Source organism: Oncorhynchus gorbuscha, linkage group LG16, assembly GCF_021184085.1.
Source record: "Oncorhynchus gorbuscha isolate QuinsamMale2020 ecotype Even-year linkage group LG16, OgorEven_v1.0, whole genome shotgun sequence".
Taxonomy (NCBI): Eukaryota; Metazoa; Chordata; class Actinopteri; order Salmoniformes; family Salmonidae; genus Oncorhynchus; species Oncorhynchus gorbuscha.
This window is the reverse complement of record NC_060188.1, coordinates 54,147,383-54,160,885: the sequence shown is the minus strand read 5'-3', so window position 1 is coordinate 54,160,885 and position 13,503 is coordinate 54,147,383. Positions and strand designations below refer to the sequence as shown.

The window sequence follows — 13,503 nt, the reverse complement described above, 5'->3', positions numbered from 1 at the left end:
TGTATGACTGAAGGCCTCATCCAGAAACAACCCACATAGCTTCTACCCCGTAGGCACTTGTAGTGATCTGAATTAATGAATTGAATATCTCCATGAATTAATTGAATAGGTATAAGCAATATGGTAGTTCCACTCCCACAGATAGGCTATGAATAATTCGATTTAGGGGCTAAGGATTGTTTCTGGCCAAGGCCTGAGAATACAAGGTGTTGGGGCATGGGTCAAAGGTTTAGGGAAGTTGAGAGTTTAGGGGTGAGGGGAGAGTTTGAACTCTTCATTCACAAAACAACTAATTGAAATTCCTTAAACTTTACTGATGGCTTCCTAAATATCTTAAATCATTCCCTTGTGTAGCATCCTTACCCAACAGAGGACGAGAAAAGACAGATTGCAGGACAAACAAATCTGACATTATTACAGGTCAACAACTGGTAAGATTGTAATACTACTACTGCAAATGCACTAGGAGATGAAAATCAGCTGGCTAAAAGTATGGATGAAATCAATAGAAATGTTGAATGTTCAGTGTGAATGTTGATGAGTTCAAACTTCAGTGCAATGCTTTATCACCTGATGGTGATTCACAACATAGTGGCGCCATCTACTGGTCTAGAAATGTTCTCAGTATCATAGAGTACAACACTCTTAAAGAGAAAAAAAGGTCTGTCTATGTTTCTCTCACACTGTCTCTTTCCCTTTACCCCTCCAATTCCTCTCTCCCCCTGCATCCCCCCCCCCCCCCTCTTTTCTCTCTCTCTAGGTTTATCAACGCTCGCAGGCGCATCCTCCAGCCCATGCTGGATGCCAGTAACCCAGACCCAGCTCCCAAGGCTAAGAAGATGAAGTCCCAACACCGTCCAACCCAGCGCTTCTGGCCAGACTCCATTGTTGCTGGCGTCTTGCAGACACATGGACCTCACTCTAACAACGCTGACAGTACGTCCCTAAACCATGTCAATGTCTATTTGCCTGTTTCAAAACTCTGGCTGAAGAATGGTTGAGTCATCATGATTCTCTTTGATATTTCAACATAGTTTCCTTGTTATTTCAACCTACTTTATCAAGGTAATAATTTTGCATCAATCTGCATAGATAGTGTGCGCACTCATCCTCGTGGATTTAAAAGCAATACAATACATTGAATATTGGCATGGGCTATAGTGATTCCACCACATTAGACCAGTGCATTCCTTTTAATCGCATTAGGGGGTTGGGGGGGGGGGGGTGAATGAGTGCATACTTTGATGAGAGGGATATAGAATCGGAGGCAGTTATCGGAGGCTGTTATGTCAAGTTTGTGTGTTTCTTAGTGTGTAAACCCTGCGTTGCCTGCTTCTCCTTCTCCTCATACAGACCCCTTAGGCTTGGACAGCCTCCAGCCCCTGTCCTCTGACTCAGCCACCCTGGCCATGCAGCAAGCAATGCTGGGTGGAACCGACGACTCCATGGATGGCACAGAGGAAGAAGATGAGGAGGAGGAGGAGGAGGAGGAGGAGGAGGAGGAAGAGGAAGTTATGGAGGAGGAAGAGGAAGATGAGGAGGAGGAAGAGAGCGAGGGAGGGAGACGTATATCTGGCGGCGGAGGAAGGAGAGATCTGGGCATGGAGCATAGAGAGGGGCTAGAGTAATGAGAGGTGTTAAAGGACAATGTGACCTTTTGACACCTGGGTTGTGTTCAGTAGTCACCAAAACAGAAGAAAACAGACTGAGACAGAAAGGGACTACCTGGATTTCTCCACTAAGAAATTTGTTTTGTTACGGGTGCCCTAATGAACACGATTCAGACCATACTTTCCTCCACAAACCACACCTCCATTCAATCTTGACCCCTGACCAGCCCCTAGATTCAGGCAACAGTCACACCTGGAATGGGCCTTTTGTTTTTTCTACCATGGATGTCTGTCTAGAAACTACAGATCCGTCCCATCAGAACTCTTAAGAAGGAAGATCCTATATGAGGATTAGGGGTCTGAAGTTGTCCTAAAATGGTCACCATAAATTGTGTGTCCTAGAATGGACACCATGCTCTGTGGACTAGTGGGTCACCCCAAACCTCTTATGTTTTATTACTGACAAAACAACGACAACTATGAGTTGCTGTATGTGAGTTGATTGTGAACTTGTACTGTAGGTCTATACCTGGCCCTCACGTTGGGTTCCATGCTTTGGAATCATCCAAGCCTTAGTCCGTTTCAGATCGACTCCATAAACACGATGTTGTCATTATGTTTTCCACACACATTTTCACAATGTTGATGACGAGCGATTTTTCCGCTGCAACAAAATGGATGTTTTCGGGGCATGATTTAAAAAAAAAAACGTTTAATTCTTTGAGGCCAAGAGCAAAAACTGCACAAAGTATGTATATTAGATGTTTTGACGTCTGCGTTACATTGCTGAAGGCTTGCATATTTATAAACAATGTTCTGACAGCTTTCAGAAGACGGCTCAAATGGCTCCTTCGTAGGAGGCACAAAGTAACTGTTGTGATGGTCTGGAGGTCTTGCACTTGAGAAAACGCTTGAGTGAATCCGAGTTATCGAAGTTACTGATGGCCAATCAAGGTGACAAAATCTCAAGACTGGAAAGAAACACTGTATTTCACATTGAGGATTCACATTACAAAGTAACAGTGTCTCGATGAGTTCAAGAAAAACATACCGACATGGAGAGAAATGGAATTGAATCCTCAGTTCAAAGAGCTAACATCTTTAAGTGAAAACCTTTGCAAGAAAAAGACAATTTAAAGGGACAGCCTGCATATTTAAAGGGAAGAGTTAAATTCCTGAAACGATTCTCTATGTTTTACGTTAAGGATTTGAAGAAACTGTGAAAACTATTTTCAACCCTCTTTTATGCTAAATGAAATCCACAAAATTAAGCCACCCTTTATCCGATGTGATGTCTAGAAAAGAAAAACCTGTTCTTGAATGTTCATTGAGATTGGTCTTTGTGAAGTATGTTCTTCATTATAAACTGGGTGGTTCGAGCCCTGAATACTGATTTGCTGACAACCGTGGTATACCACGGGTATGACAAAGCATTTATTTTTACTGCTCTAATTACATTGGTAACCAGTTTATAATAGCAATAAGGCACCTCAGGGGTTTGTGGTATATGGCCAATATACCACGGCTAATGGCTGTGTCCAGACACCTAAGAACAGCACTTAGCCATGGTATATTTGCCATATACCACACACCCTCGTGCCTTATTGCTTAATTATACATATTCTTGATTGCTTATTTTTTAAATGTTTCTTCCAGAACAAGTGACAATAGGGATTTCATTATTTTGGTTTGTGCACATTGTTGTCATAATCTATTGTTTCAATAGACATTTTTTTATAATTAAAATAGATAAAGCTTCAAGTTTGAGTATCCTTTCTGAGGCAGGAAGTGTGTGCATATGCCAGTGGTCACACACAGTGTGTATATTAGGGCAGCCTCAATCAGCTTACTATAGACACTTTTGTGAGTATCGTTACAGGCCTACCTCTCCTCCCTGTGGCCAGATTGGGTATTACAATCAAAATAGTACAAATTACATCAAAAACAACTGCACACTGTTAAAGGGCTAAAGATACCCCACATAAATTGTCCTGAATCTGTGTCTGTTGCGCATTGTTTAATCTTACACCATTACTCCTGTCAGGAAAGTTCACCCAAGCCACAGTACCTGTTGCATGCTGACAGTCACCCAACACTGGGCCTCTGCTTTTCAAACAAGAAAGACCACTTCTATATGAGACAATAACCACAGTTATCCACAAAATTACAGATGAAGCTCAGACTAAACGGCCTCAATGTAGAGCAACCTCCCACATGTCCTTGTCATGTCTCTATTTTCCCACCCTCTGGTTGTTAATCAAACCTGTGATTTGGTCTTGCTGGAGTACCACCCACATGTCTTCCCACCTTTACATTTGGGTGACCCATGTACTGTAAGTAGAGAGCATCAAAAAACATTTGCTGAATATGATACAAGTCTAGGATCTTCTGTAGATGGCCGCTATACATTGATTTCAGACATTCACACACACACACACACACACACACACACACACACACACACACACACACACACACACACACACACACACACACACACACACACACACACACACACACACACACACACACACACACACACACACACACACACGTAATAAAATACCCCAAATTCCTAAAATCGTTGTATCTGTATTTGGACTGCATATGACCAAGCATTCCATGATTGCCATTAGGGTAGTTGTGGTATGGCAAGTTGTTGTACATTGCACTAGTTACCAGTCATTCAGTTCCTCTGAAGTTATCCATCCTAGCAGCAGCACTGAAATAGCTGTAGCAGACAGGGCCTAACTGTAACTACCATTCTCAATACTTTATGCTAGCAGCAGTTCTGGAGCCAACCTTAGGTATAAATAAGAGGGGAAATGACAGAGACAGGAAAAGCCACTGGCGCTTGGGTCTTGTTTGAAGTGGGCTGCTGCCATGGCAGTCGAGCATGGTTGGGACCTCAGTGAAGAGGCTGGGCAGTGTGTCATATGCACACACACGAGCGTGAACACACACGTAAGTACAGATACACACACACAGTCGCCACTCCCTCCTCCCACCCCAGACACACCTCACCACACAGCAGCCAGCCCACTGCCATCTGTGGAGTTGCGGAGACACCACTGCCATCTGGGCACTAGCATACAGCAGCAGTAATTAGATCCATAGACCCAGGACCCAGGCCAGCCCAGTCCCAGCCTGTCATATTGCAGGGCCCTCCCGGACAACTTAAGGGCCTCGCCAACACAGCTCTGGTCTTCAGAGAGGCGTTTGGTTCAGTTGTCTCACTGCATTTCCTTACTGGATTTCCATCCTGCAGTCACTGGTCACTGGAAAGAGCAAGCGGATTGACGGTAACATGGAAGCTGTTTATCATTGTATTGGAGAAGATGTGTAATGGAAATGATTGAAAGGCTGTTGATATTTAGGGAGATAGAGATGTGTAGAATAAGTGGTACTTATACCAATGGTTTAAGGTACTTTGATGCATGTTTGGTATTTACAGTATTGTCAATTGAAGAAAAATATCTGAGAAACTATTTTCTCTTCTCATCCTTTGCCATAGTTTCGCATACAGTTACGATGATTACTTCACACATTGAATACCAGTTTTATTTGGGGCTCCCGAGTGCCGCTGCGGTCTAAGGCACTGCATCACAGTGCTAGAGGCGTCACTGCAGACACCCTGGTTTGAATCCAGACTGTCTCACAACCGGCTGTGATTAGGAGTCCCATAGGGTGGAGCACAATTGTCCCAGTGTCGTCCGGGTTTGGCCGGTGTAGGCCGACATTGTAAATAAGAATTTGTTCCTAACTGGCTTTCCTAGCTAAATTTAAACAGTTTATTTCTCAGATTGGATATCAAGACTATAATAGTAGTGGAACTCCTGGTTCCACTCCAACCCAGGAGCTCCTGGTTGCCAGTTGGGACGGGACTCCGCCCCATGCTAAAATCCTTCATGCTCTAGGGCTCAGTGCTATAAAGTCTCAGTGGACTCTGTTTGCCAGTCTGGATTTAATCCGGCCCATGCAACAACGAAAAACCTTCTCTACTAGTGTAAAACTCAGTTCTCCCAGGTCTCAGTGGACTCAGTTGGGAGTAAATCCAACATTTCCCTGTACATCTCTAGGCGTCAAGATGTCCATCGCTAATGCAGCCGCGCAGGCCATGCTGTCGGATGCCTTGCTCCGGGACGGCGCCGGGGGCAGCCATATCGGGCACCTGGAGCTGGAGCTGCCGCTCGACAGGGTCATCAAGTTTGTGTCCGTGGGGCTGCCCTTGCTGCTGGTGTCCATGGCCTTCGCTCGCGAAATCTCCATCGGTCAGTCTGTCTCTGTCTGTCTCTCCGTCTCTCTCGCTCTCTTCTAGTTCTTGTTTAGCGGCAAATCACATTTGTTACATTCTCTGATATTATTTCCTTTCCTCTCTTTCCCTTTTCTGTGTTTATTTTTGCTATTTTCTCATGCCTCTTTTGTCCACTGCATCATTGGGTCAATATTCCTCCATTTTCTTTTTCTGACTCACATGTCTCTCTCTAGTCTCTTCTCATTTGCCTTTTTCCCTTTACTGTACGGGCGTGAGAATCTGTGTTTAGTTAGTCAAGGGAGGTAGTGATTCAGATTCAGTCACAAACCATTGTTTGCACAGCACTTTTGTGAATGGAGGGCACATGGGGCACTGGATATTCAAACGGACCTGGTTGTAGTTTAAGGGTTAAGGAGACAATTCTATCAACTATTCAAAAGGTTCATTGTAACGATTTTCATGAATTATAAGGTCTCTTTCAATGTATTCATATCATTTCCATTTGTTTTCTGACTTGAGTTGACATGTACTGGACCCCAACCATGGTCAACTGCAACAATAATACTAACACAACAATGTGTGTGATAGTGGCACACAGAACAGGGTAAATACAGGCAAGTTTATTTCCTTTCATTGACATTGAGCTAACGATCGTCTTCCCGTCGAGCTGGTCAATAATCAGCCGTTCCAGATGTTAATTGGCAGGAGGATGACTGAGAGCAGCATTCGCAAGTGCCGTGTTGCCTGATAATTACTGGCAACCTACTCCTTTTGCAGTTCTCTATCGAAGTCAAATGAAATGATATGCTAATTAACTGGGAGATGTTGCAAAACGAGGGACAGACTAGGAACGGTTGATGGCTCTTGGTTCTCCTTATCTCGCTTGGTTTGTTGTCTGCTTCCTCTTTTGTCTGGTTGGCAGTGTCTCCGTTGTCTCTGTTGTGTGCACCTGCTGCAGGAGCCAAGAATTCTGCCCACAGCTACAAATAGCTGGGTGAGAAGGATCCCTTGTTGTACAATGGGTAACAAGCAAAATATGGATGGCAATAGGGGTTCTTTGTCAAACTGTCGCCCAGTGGTAGAAGGAACATGCTTTGTTGCCGTCTGTGTTCCCTTGTAACCTGACGGTCTTGTAGTACATCGTCCATTTTGGACACAGCATGTCCCCAGCTATCTCAGTGTCACGCACACACGCACAAACGCCCATCCATGTACAGTTATCTGTAATACCATAACACTGCATGTAACCCATCCATGTACAGTTATCTGTAATACCATAACACTGCATGCCCAGTCAGCAACTGGATGGTTGGGTTGGCTTATTTTAGGAGACTCTCGCAGATGTGGAGATTTGGAGTCTGTGTATAAAAATAGGGTGTCCTGTGTTTATTTCAGCGTTTTCTCTGAAGTGGCCCTTTGCCTGTCGCCCTGCCCTGCACTCCCAGCACGGCTGTAGAGGAGATGGGCTGAAAGGAAGGGTGTGGACCCACTCTGTGGTAAAGCCATCTGTATGGTGGAACGGGCAGGGCTTGTTCTGAAAAAGACCCACACATTAGGAGGGTAATACCACCCTGTTTAAAAGTTTCCATTTAGAAGCATATGATTTCGATTTGTTAGGGCTAACCTTTCTGCTTCTGGAAAAGGGAACCTTCTGAAAAGCTTTAAGGCACGTTATGGAAACTCTCTCTCTCTTTCTGCGGTGTGTGACCAGTGCAATTTTTGAGCTTAAAATAGTTCAAATCTATATTTGTTTTTCTTGTAGGCCCACAGATCAGCTGTTTCCCACCTAACAACTTCACAGCCAGGCAATTTTTGAGCTTAAAATAGGCAGATCAGCTGTTTCCCACCTAACAACTTCACAGCCAGGCAGGCAGCCTATGTTGACACGTACTGCTGGGACTCCCTGATGCACCATGAGTTTGACACAGATGGAAAGTTCGAGGAGCGATCCCTCTGGGTGCACAAGGTAAGGCCTGCTGTGTTCTGTCATGCTCGAACGAGAGACAATTGCACACACCTTAATGTGGCACAGGAATTGGAGAAAAAATGTCATAAAACTACTGTAAATAGTTGCTCTTTGTCAGGTGATAAATGACATCCGTGTAAAATAAGTGGGTGAAGTCAATGGTATACCGGAGGCATTTTGTGGGCTATACCTGTATTTGGCAATGTTGTTGGAAGATTCCCAATTCAAAAATATGCACTGGCAATACATTCTTAAGAGAGAAACCGAATGTCTTTTTGAAAGGGACATCTAAAGATTTCTCCAGACCGAACGCTGTTAAACTTTGACAAGACATGAACAATCGGAGGTTTCTGTTACTGAGGCCATTAACAACTCGTTTGAAAGCTCAGACATGCACTTTTAGAAGGGTTTAAAAAATATGTATTAAGAGGTTCTATCAGTACTGGGCTGTCCAAGTAAGACATGGACCTCATGGGTATAATGATGGAGTTAGCCATGTGCTGTGTCCATTGGTATATTTTGATGTGCATTCTGGTGGGCAGTCTGTTCAGAAGCGGCTGATGAGGAGCTGTGTCACAAGCTTGTGAGGGTGTAAGGGGGGTGTGTCCTGGCGGCAGAGAAGTCCGACGCAGGAGAGAAAACTGTGTTTCCAGCGGCGCAGTTTATTGGACAAAAACTCACCGGGAAACATAACAAATATAACAAATGGGCACAATACCCTACACACGTCCGGACAAACGTGCACAAACACAAATAACAATCACCGACAAACACATGAGGGGGAACAGAGGGTTAAATACACAACGTGTCATTGGTGGGATTGAAACCAGGTGTGATACAAGACAAGATAAAAACCAAAGGAAAAGGAAAAGAGGATCAGCGATGGCTAGAAGGTTGGCGACTTCGACTGCCCAACGCCGCCCGAACGAGGAGAGGGACCAACTTCAGCGGAAGTCGTGACAGAGGGGGTGTGTGTGTGTGTTTCTGACGTAGCACAGTACACCGTTTTAGGTGTTTCATTGTGGGAAATTGTAGTGTCACGGAAATTCCCATCAACCGGATGAGGTCACCATTTGTAAGGGTGTGGAAATGATCCAACCAAAATGTAGAAATTATGCCGGATATAATAATATATAATATAATAATATAATAATAATAATAATATATGCCATTTAGCAGACGCTTTTATCCAGAGCGACTTACAGTCATGTGTGCATACATTCTACGTATGGGTGGTCCCGGGAGACCCCACTACCCTGGCGTTACAAGCGCCGTGCTCTACCAACTGAGCTACAGAAGGACCGATAAGAAACTACATTAATCAATCTGACTCCAATATTACGTGAATAAAAGGCAACAGGCCGTGTACGTTTCTGGAGGAATCTAGTCAAGGTAGCAAGCTTTTACATCACCTCTCAGTAAGACTACAATGAACATGTGTCTAACTTTCACCGTCATATCATTTTTAAGAGATTAGATACACATAGCTAATCCTGACAACCAATGTTCTAGAAATAATTTATTGAGGCAAGCAGATCAGAGATGTCAAGGTGGTACCCAATCATGTGTAGTGTATAGTGTAAATAGCAACTACCAATAGATGTATTAAATTATAAGTGTATAGTCAATCAAATAATTACTCCTTCAAACGAGGAATGCATTTACTCAATTCAACTAATAGGATTTTTTAGTTACTAAAGAATTGACACTCAAACAATTACAGTGTACATGAAATAAATTATACATTTACTAAGTGATACACACAGGAGCTTGGTAGCAAGTTCTCAAAATATGAGAAAATGTACTGCCCTTTTAACCAAATTCAAGCAGAAACTCATGCCCAACCTGAATTAGCATTTCTTTGCACTCCTGCTAGTAATAACATAAGACAGGAGCAAACCCAGATTCGAAATTTAACCAACTCAATTTAAATGATAAGAGCGCTCCTCTTAAAACTATCTGCCATCCGATAAACAAAATAAAACAGCTTGCTTCACTGTAACAATAAATCCATAGCACTTACAGTACAATGAAACATATCAAAATGTGTAGTTCTTTATGAACTCTTGAAACAATCCAAACATGACAATGGAGACTGGAAGTCACCAGTCGCGAGTATCACCTTCTCTCATTCTTCCACTACAAAATTAAGCGAGGTTGTGAGTAGATATAGAGAGCGATAGGGATAGCATTGGATTTTTACCATTACTTTGTACACTAACCATCATTACTTTTGAATGGAAAGTGCCTCTTGCTTCCTTAATGTCACATTAAAGAGCATCCATTAAAAGTAATTAATCTTTCTCATTAAACATTTAAAATGTAGTCTGTAAATTACTCTTCTTCTCTCCCTCCTACTCTTTCCCTTTCTCCTTCTCTTCTCTTCACCTCACTCTCTCTCACTCTTTATCCTTTCTCTGTCATCATCTCTTACCCTCTACCTCTCCGATCCCCTTCCTTTCTCTTCATTTCTTTCTCCCCCCCTCCCAGATTTTCCCTTACTCTCTGTTGGCTATGACCATGCTGATGTACCTGCCTGCCCTCATCTGGCGTTTCCTCGTGATGCCATCGCTGGGCTCTGACCTGCTCTTCATCATTGATGAGCTGGACAAGTCCTACAACCGCTCCATACGATTGGCTCAGAGCATCCTGGAGATGCGACAGAACACCCAGAACCCCCTCACATTCCAAGCCGAGCTTGAGAGGTGAGAGTGGGTGTGGCAGAGATTTGTTTAGGCAGGTAGAGGGAGGATTTTGGACTGGGGAAGAGGGGAAGTCAACAGGCTTAAGGTGTTAGCCTGCTTCAGTTTGGCTGGCAACTAACGTGTGTGCTTGCATACTCCGTTAAAATATATTTTCTTGAAAAATGAGAAAAAAGCAGTAAAAGTACTGTTTGTGCATTTTGAGAAGCCGTTGCCAGTATACACTTCCTTAAAATAGTCAGACTTAATGTATGATAACTCAAGAAGTCTGTCATAAATGTAGCTGTTTTTGCCAAGGAGATCTTAGTTGCACAATTTTACATCTAACTAAGATGTTTGGTCCAGTATTTATCAATGAAAAAAATTGTGAATCAAAAAAAGAGTTCTCCTTGAATGACTGACTGTCTCTGGTTTGCCTCCAGAACAGATTTTGTGAGCCCGAACAGCCGAAAAAAACCCAAATGAACAAAAACTTCACAAAATGTGGTCATAATATATTCACAAACATTACCTGCTGGGAAGCACACCTTTAAATTGATGTCTATAATGATTCTGAAGACGTTTGAGTAGCAATCACGTTCCCGGGTGTTTGTTATTCCCATGGAAACTGAAAACAAGACACTGGTTTAGCTTCAACTACAGTCATGTTATTGACTATTTAAATCTTGAATACTATTAATGCCTTAGATGCTCATACAACCTCCATTTTCATACAACAGAGCCAATAACATGAAAGCGTGCTTGAGCCGTCTGTCCTCTAACCCGATCTCCTTCATGGTCTCTTTCAGGGCCAAGAGGAAGCGCTACTTCGAGTACCCCCTGTTGGAGAGGTACATGCAGAGCAAGCAGAGCTCCTACTTCCTGGTCAGCATGCTCTTTCTCCGCGGCTTCCTGTTGCTCACCTTCATGTCGGCCTCCTGCCTCTACCTCGTCTATTTCCACCTGTCCGCCTTCCTCCGGGACGAGTTCAGCTGCTTCGTCCGCACGGGCCTGCTGCGTGACCAAAACTGGGTTCCCGAGCTGGTCCAGTGCAAGATGACCGGCCAACTGGTCTTCCAGGTGATTAGCGTGGCTAACGGCGCTATCTATGTCCTGCTGGTGCCTATCGTGCTGTTCAGCTTGGTCCGCCTCTTCTGCTGGGATACGGCTCTATTGTCGGTGTATGAGGTTCTCCCCGCATTGGGCCTCAACAGTGGTCACAAACTGGGCTGCCCGCTCAACGACCTCAACGTTCTTTTACTGTTTCTGCGCGCTAACGTGGTGCACCTGCAATCTTATGGCAGACTGAGGGCTATATGCTCGCTGGCACCCCCGCAGATCGGGAAGGGTAATGGCATGAAGGGTGTGAGGATGCTGACGGAGGAGGAGATTGAGGAGAGGGCCGAGATGGCGCAGGAGTTGGAGGAGGACGTGGAGGAGCTGCAGGAGGAAGGGAAGCTCAACCTGGTGGACATCATGACCATCTTAGGAGCGGCCCGGGGAAACGCTGTCAATTGCACAGAGTCCAGGCCACTGGTGGAGGAGAATATGAGTCTGGGTACCATAACTATTATCTACACTCTCAAACGTATTCTGTTAGTGGTCTTCTTCGTCTATATCGTTTGGGATGTTGAGAAAATGATAAAATGAGGAATCACTGCAAGACTGCAGATGAAGCTGAAATGAAATAGTCTGCTCCAGTACTTTGACTGAGTACCGGATGGTGGTGTAAGCAGTTTTCATTGAATAGCCACTATACTCTTATTGAATATTAAATGAGGAGGCAAAAGTAATAATGGACTTGACTTGAGATAGCAGGTTTGATATAAACTTTTCCATCCACACTTAGGGAACATTGGAATATACCATATGTTCTCAGTAGCTTTGATACAGATATGCTTTTCACAAATATTAATTGTACACAAATGGTTTATTTTAATTGTTGAACTACTATGCCAGTAGGCCTAATATAAATAACTATTAGAGAGTTTTTCCCATGACCAGACAGCCTATTCTTCTAAAAGAGGATTTTATTAGGAAATACTGCAAGAGATCAGGTACAATGTGTTTTCTTTCCACTCCTAACTCCCCTCTCTGTCTCCTTACAGAGCCAAACCACCAGGGGTACCATGAGTTGAAGGAGACTGGACCATGTAAAAATGACTAAATCACCAATGGACATCAATGTGACACCAATCAATGTGGATGAAGGAAAAATATACTGAACAAAAATATTAGCGCAACATGCAACAATTTCAAAGATTGTACTGAGTTACAGTTCATATAAGGAAATCAGTCAATTTAAATATGTTTAAGGCCCTAATCTATGGATTTCAAATGACTGGGCAGGTGTGCGGCCATGGGTTAGCCATGCCCAGCTAATCCGAATGTGTTTCCCCCAAAAAAAGGGCTTTATTACTGACATAAAACCCCTCAGTTTCATCAGCTGTCTGGTTGGCTGGTCTCAGACAATTCCGCAGGTGAAGAAGCCGGATGTGGTGGTCCTGGGCTGGAGTGGTTACATGGGGTCTGCAGTTGTAAGGCCGGTTGGAATTACTGCCAAATTCTGTAAAACAATGTTGGAGGTGGCTTATGGTAGAGAAAATAGCATTTAATTCTCTGGCAACAGCTCTGGTGGACATTCCTGAAGTCAGCATGTCAATTACATGCTCCTTCAAAACTTGAGACATCTGTGACGTGTTGTGTGACGAAATTGCATTTTAGAGTGGCTTTTTTTTGTGTAATAATCATGCTGTTTAATCAGCTTCATGATATGCCACACCTATCAGGTGAATGGATTATATAGGCAAAGTATAAATGCTCACTAACAGGGATGTGCACATCATTTGAGAGAAATAAGCTTGTTTGTGACTCAAACATTTCTGGGATATTTAATTCTAGCTCATAAAACATAAAACTACACTTTATATGTTGCATTTATATTTTTGTTCAGTATAGCTAGGTTTAGAAGATTAGTTAAAAAAGACTTAA

At 43.4% G+C, this 13,503-nt stretch overlaps 1 protein-coding gene across 1 annotated transcript in view; it reads left to right on the top strand.

The window, feature by feature from the left end:
- Positions 1 to 13,194, top strand: part of LOC123999771 — a 112,853-nt gene extending 99,659 nt beyond the window's left edge. Inside the window, exons 10-19 of the mRNA XM_046305796.1 lie at positions 355 to 431; positions 761 to 936; positions 1,354 to 1,624; positions 5,484 to 5,566; positions 5,690 to 5,881; positions 7,261 to 7,361; positions 7,697 to 7,831; positions 10,322 to 10,536; positions 11,322 to 12,070; positions 12,621 to 13,194. Coding sequence (XP_046161752.1) covers positions 355 to 431; positions 761 to 936; positions 1,354 to 1,624; positions 5,484 to 5,566; positions 5,690 to 5,881; positions 7,261 to 7,361; positions 7,697 to 7,831; positions 10,322 to 10,536; positions 11,322 to 12,070; positions 12,621 to 12,679 — 2,058 coding nt within the window. The 3' untranslated portion in view covers positions 12,680 to 13,194. The remainder of the gene's footprint in view (positions 1 to 354; positions 432 to 760; positions 937 to 1,353; positions 1,625 to 5,483; positions 5,567 to 5,689; positions 5,882 to 7,260; positions 7,362 to 7,696; positions 7,832 to 10,321; positions 10,537 to 11,321; positions 12,071 to 12,620) is intronic.
- The last annotated feature ends 309 nt before the right edge of the window (positions 13,195 to 13,503 follow it).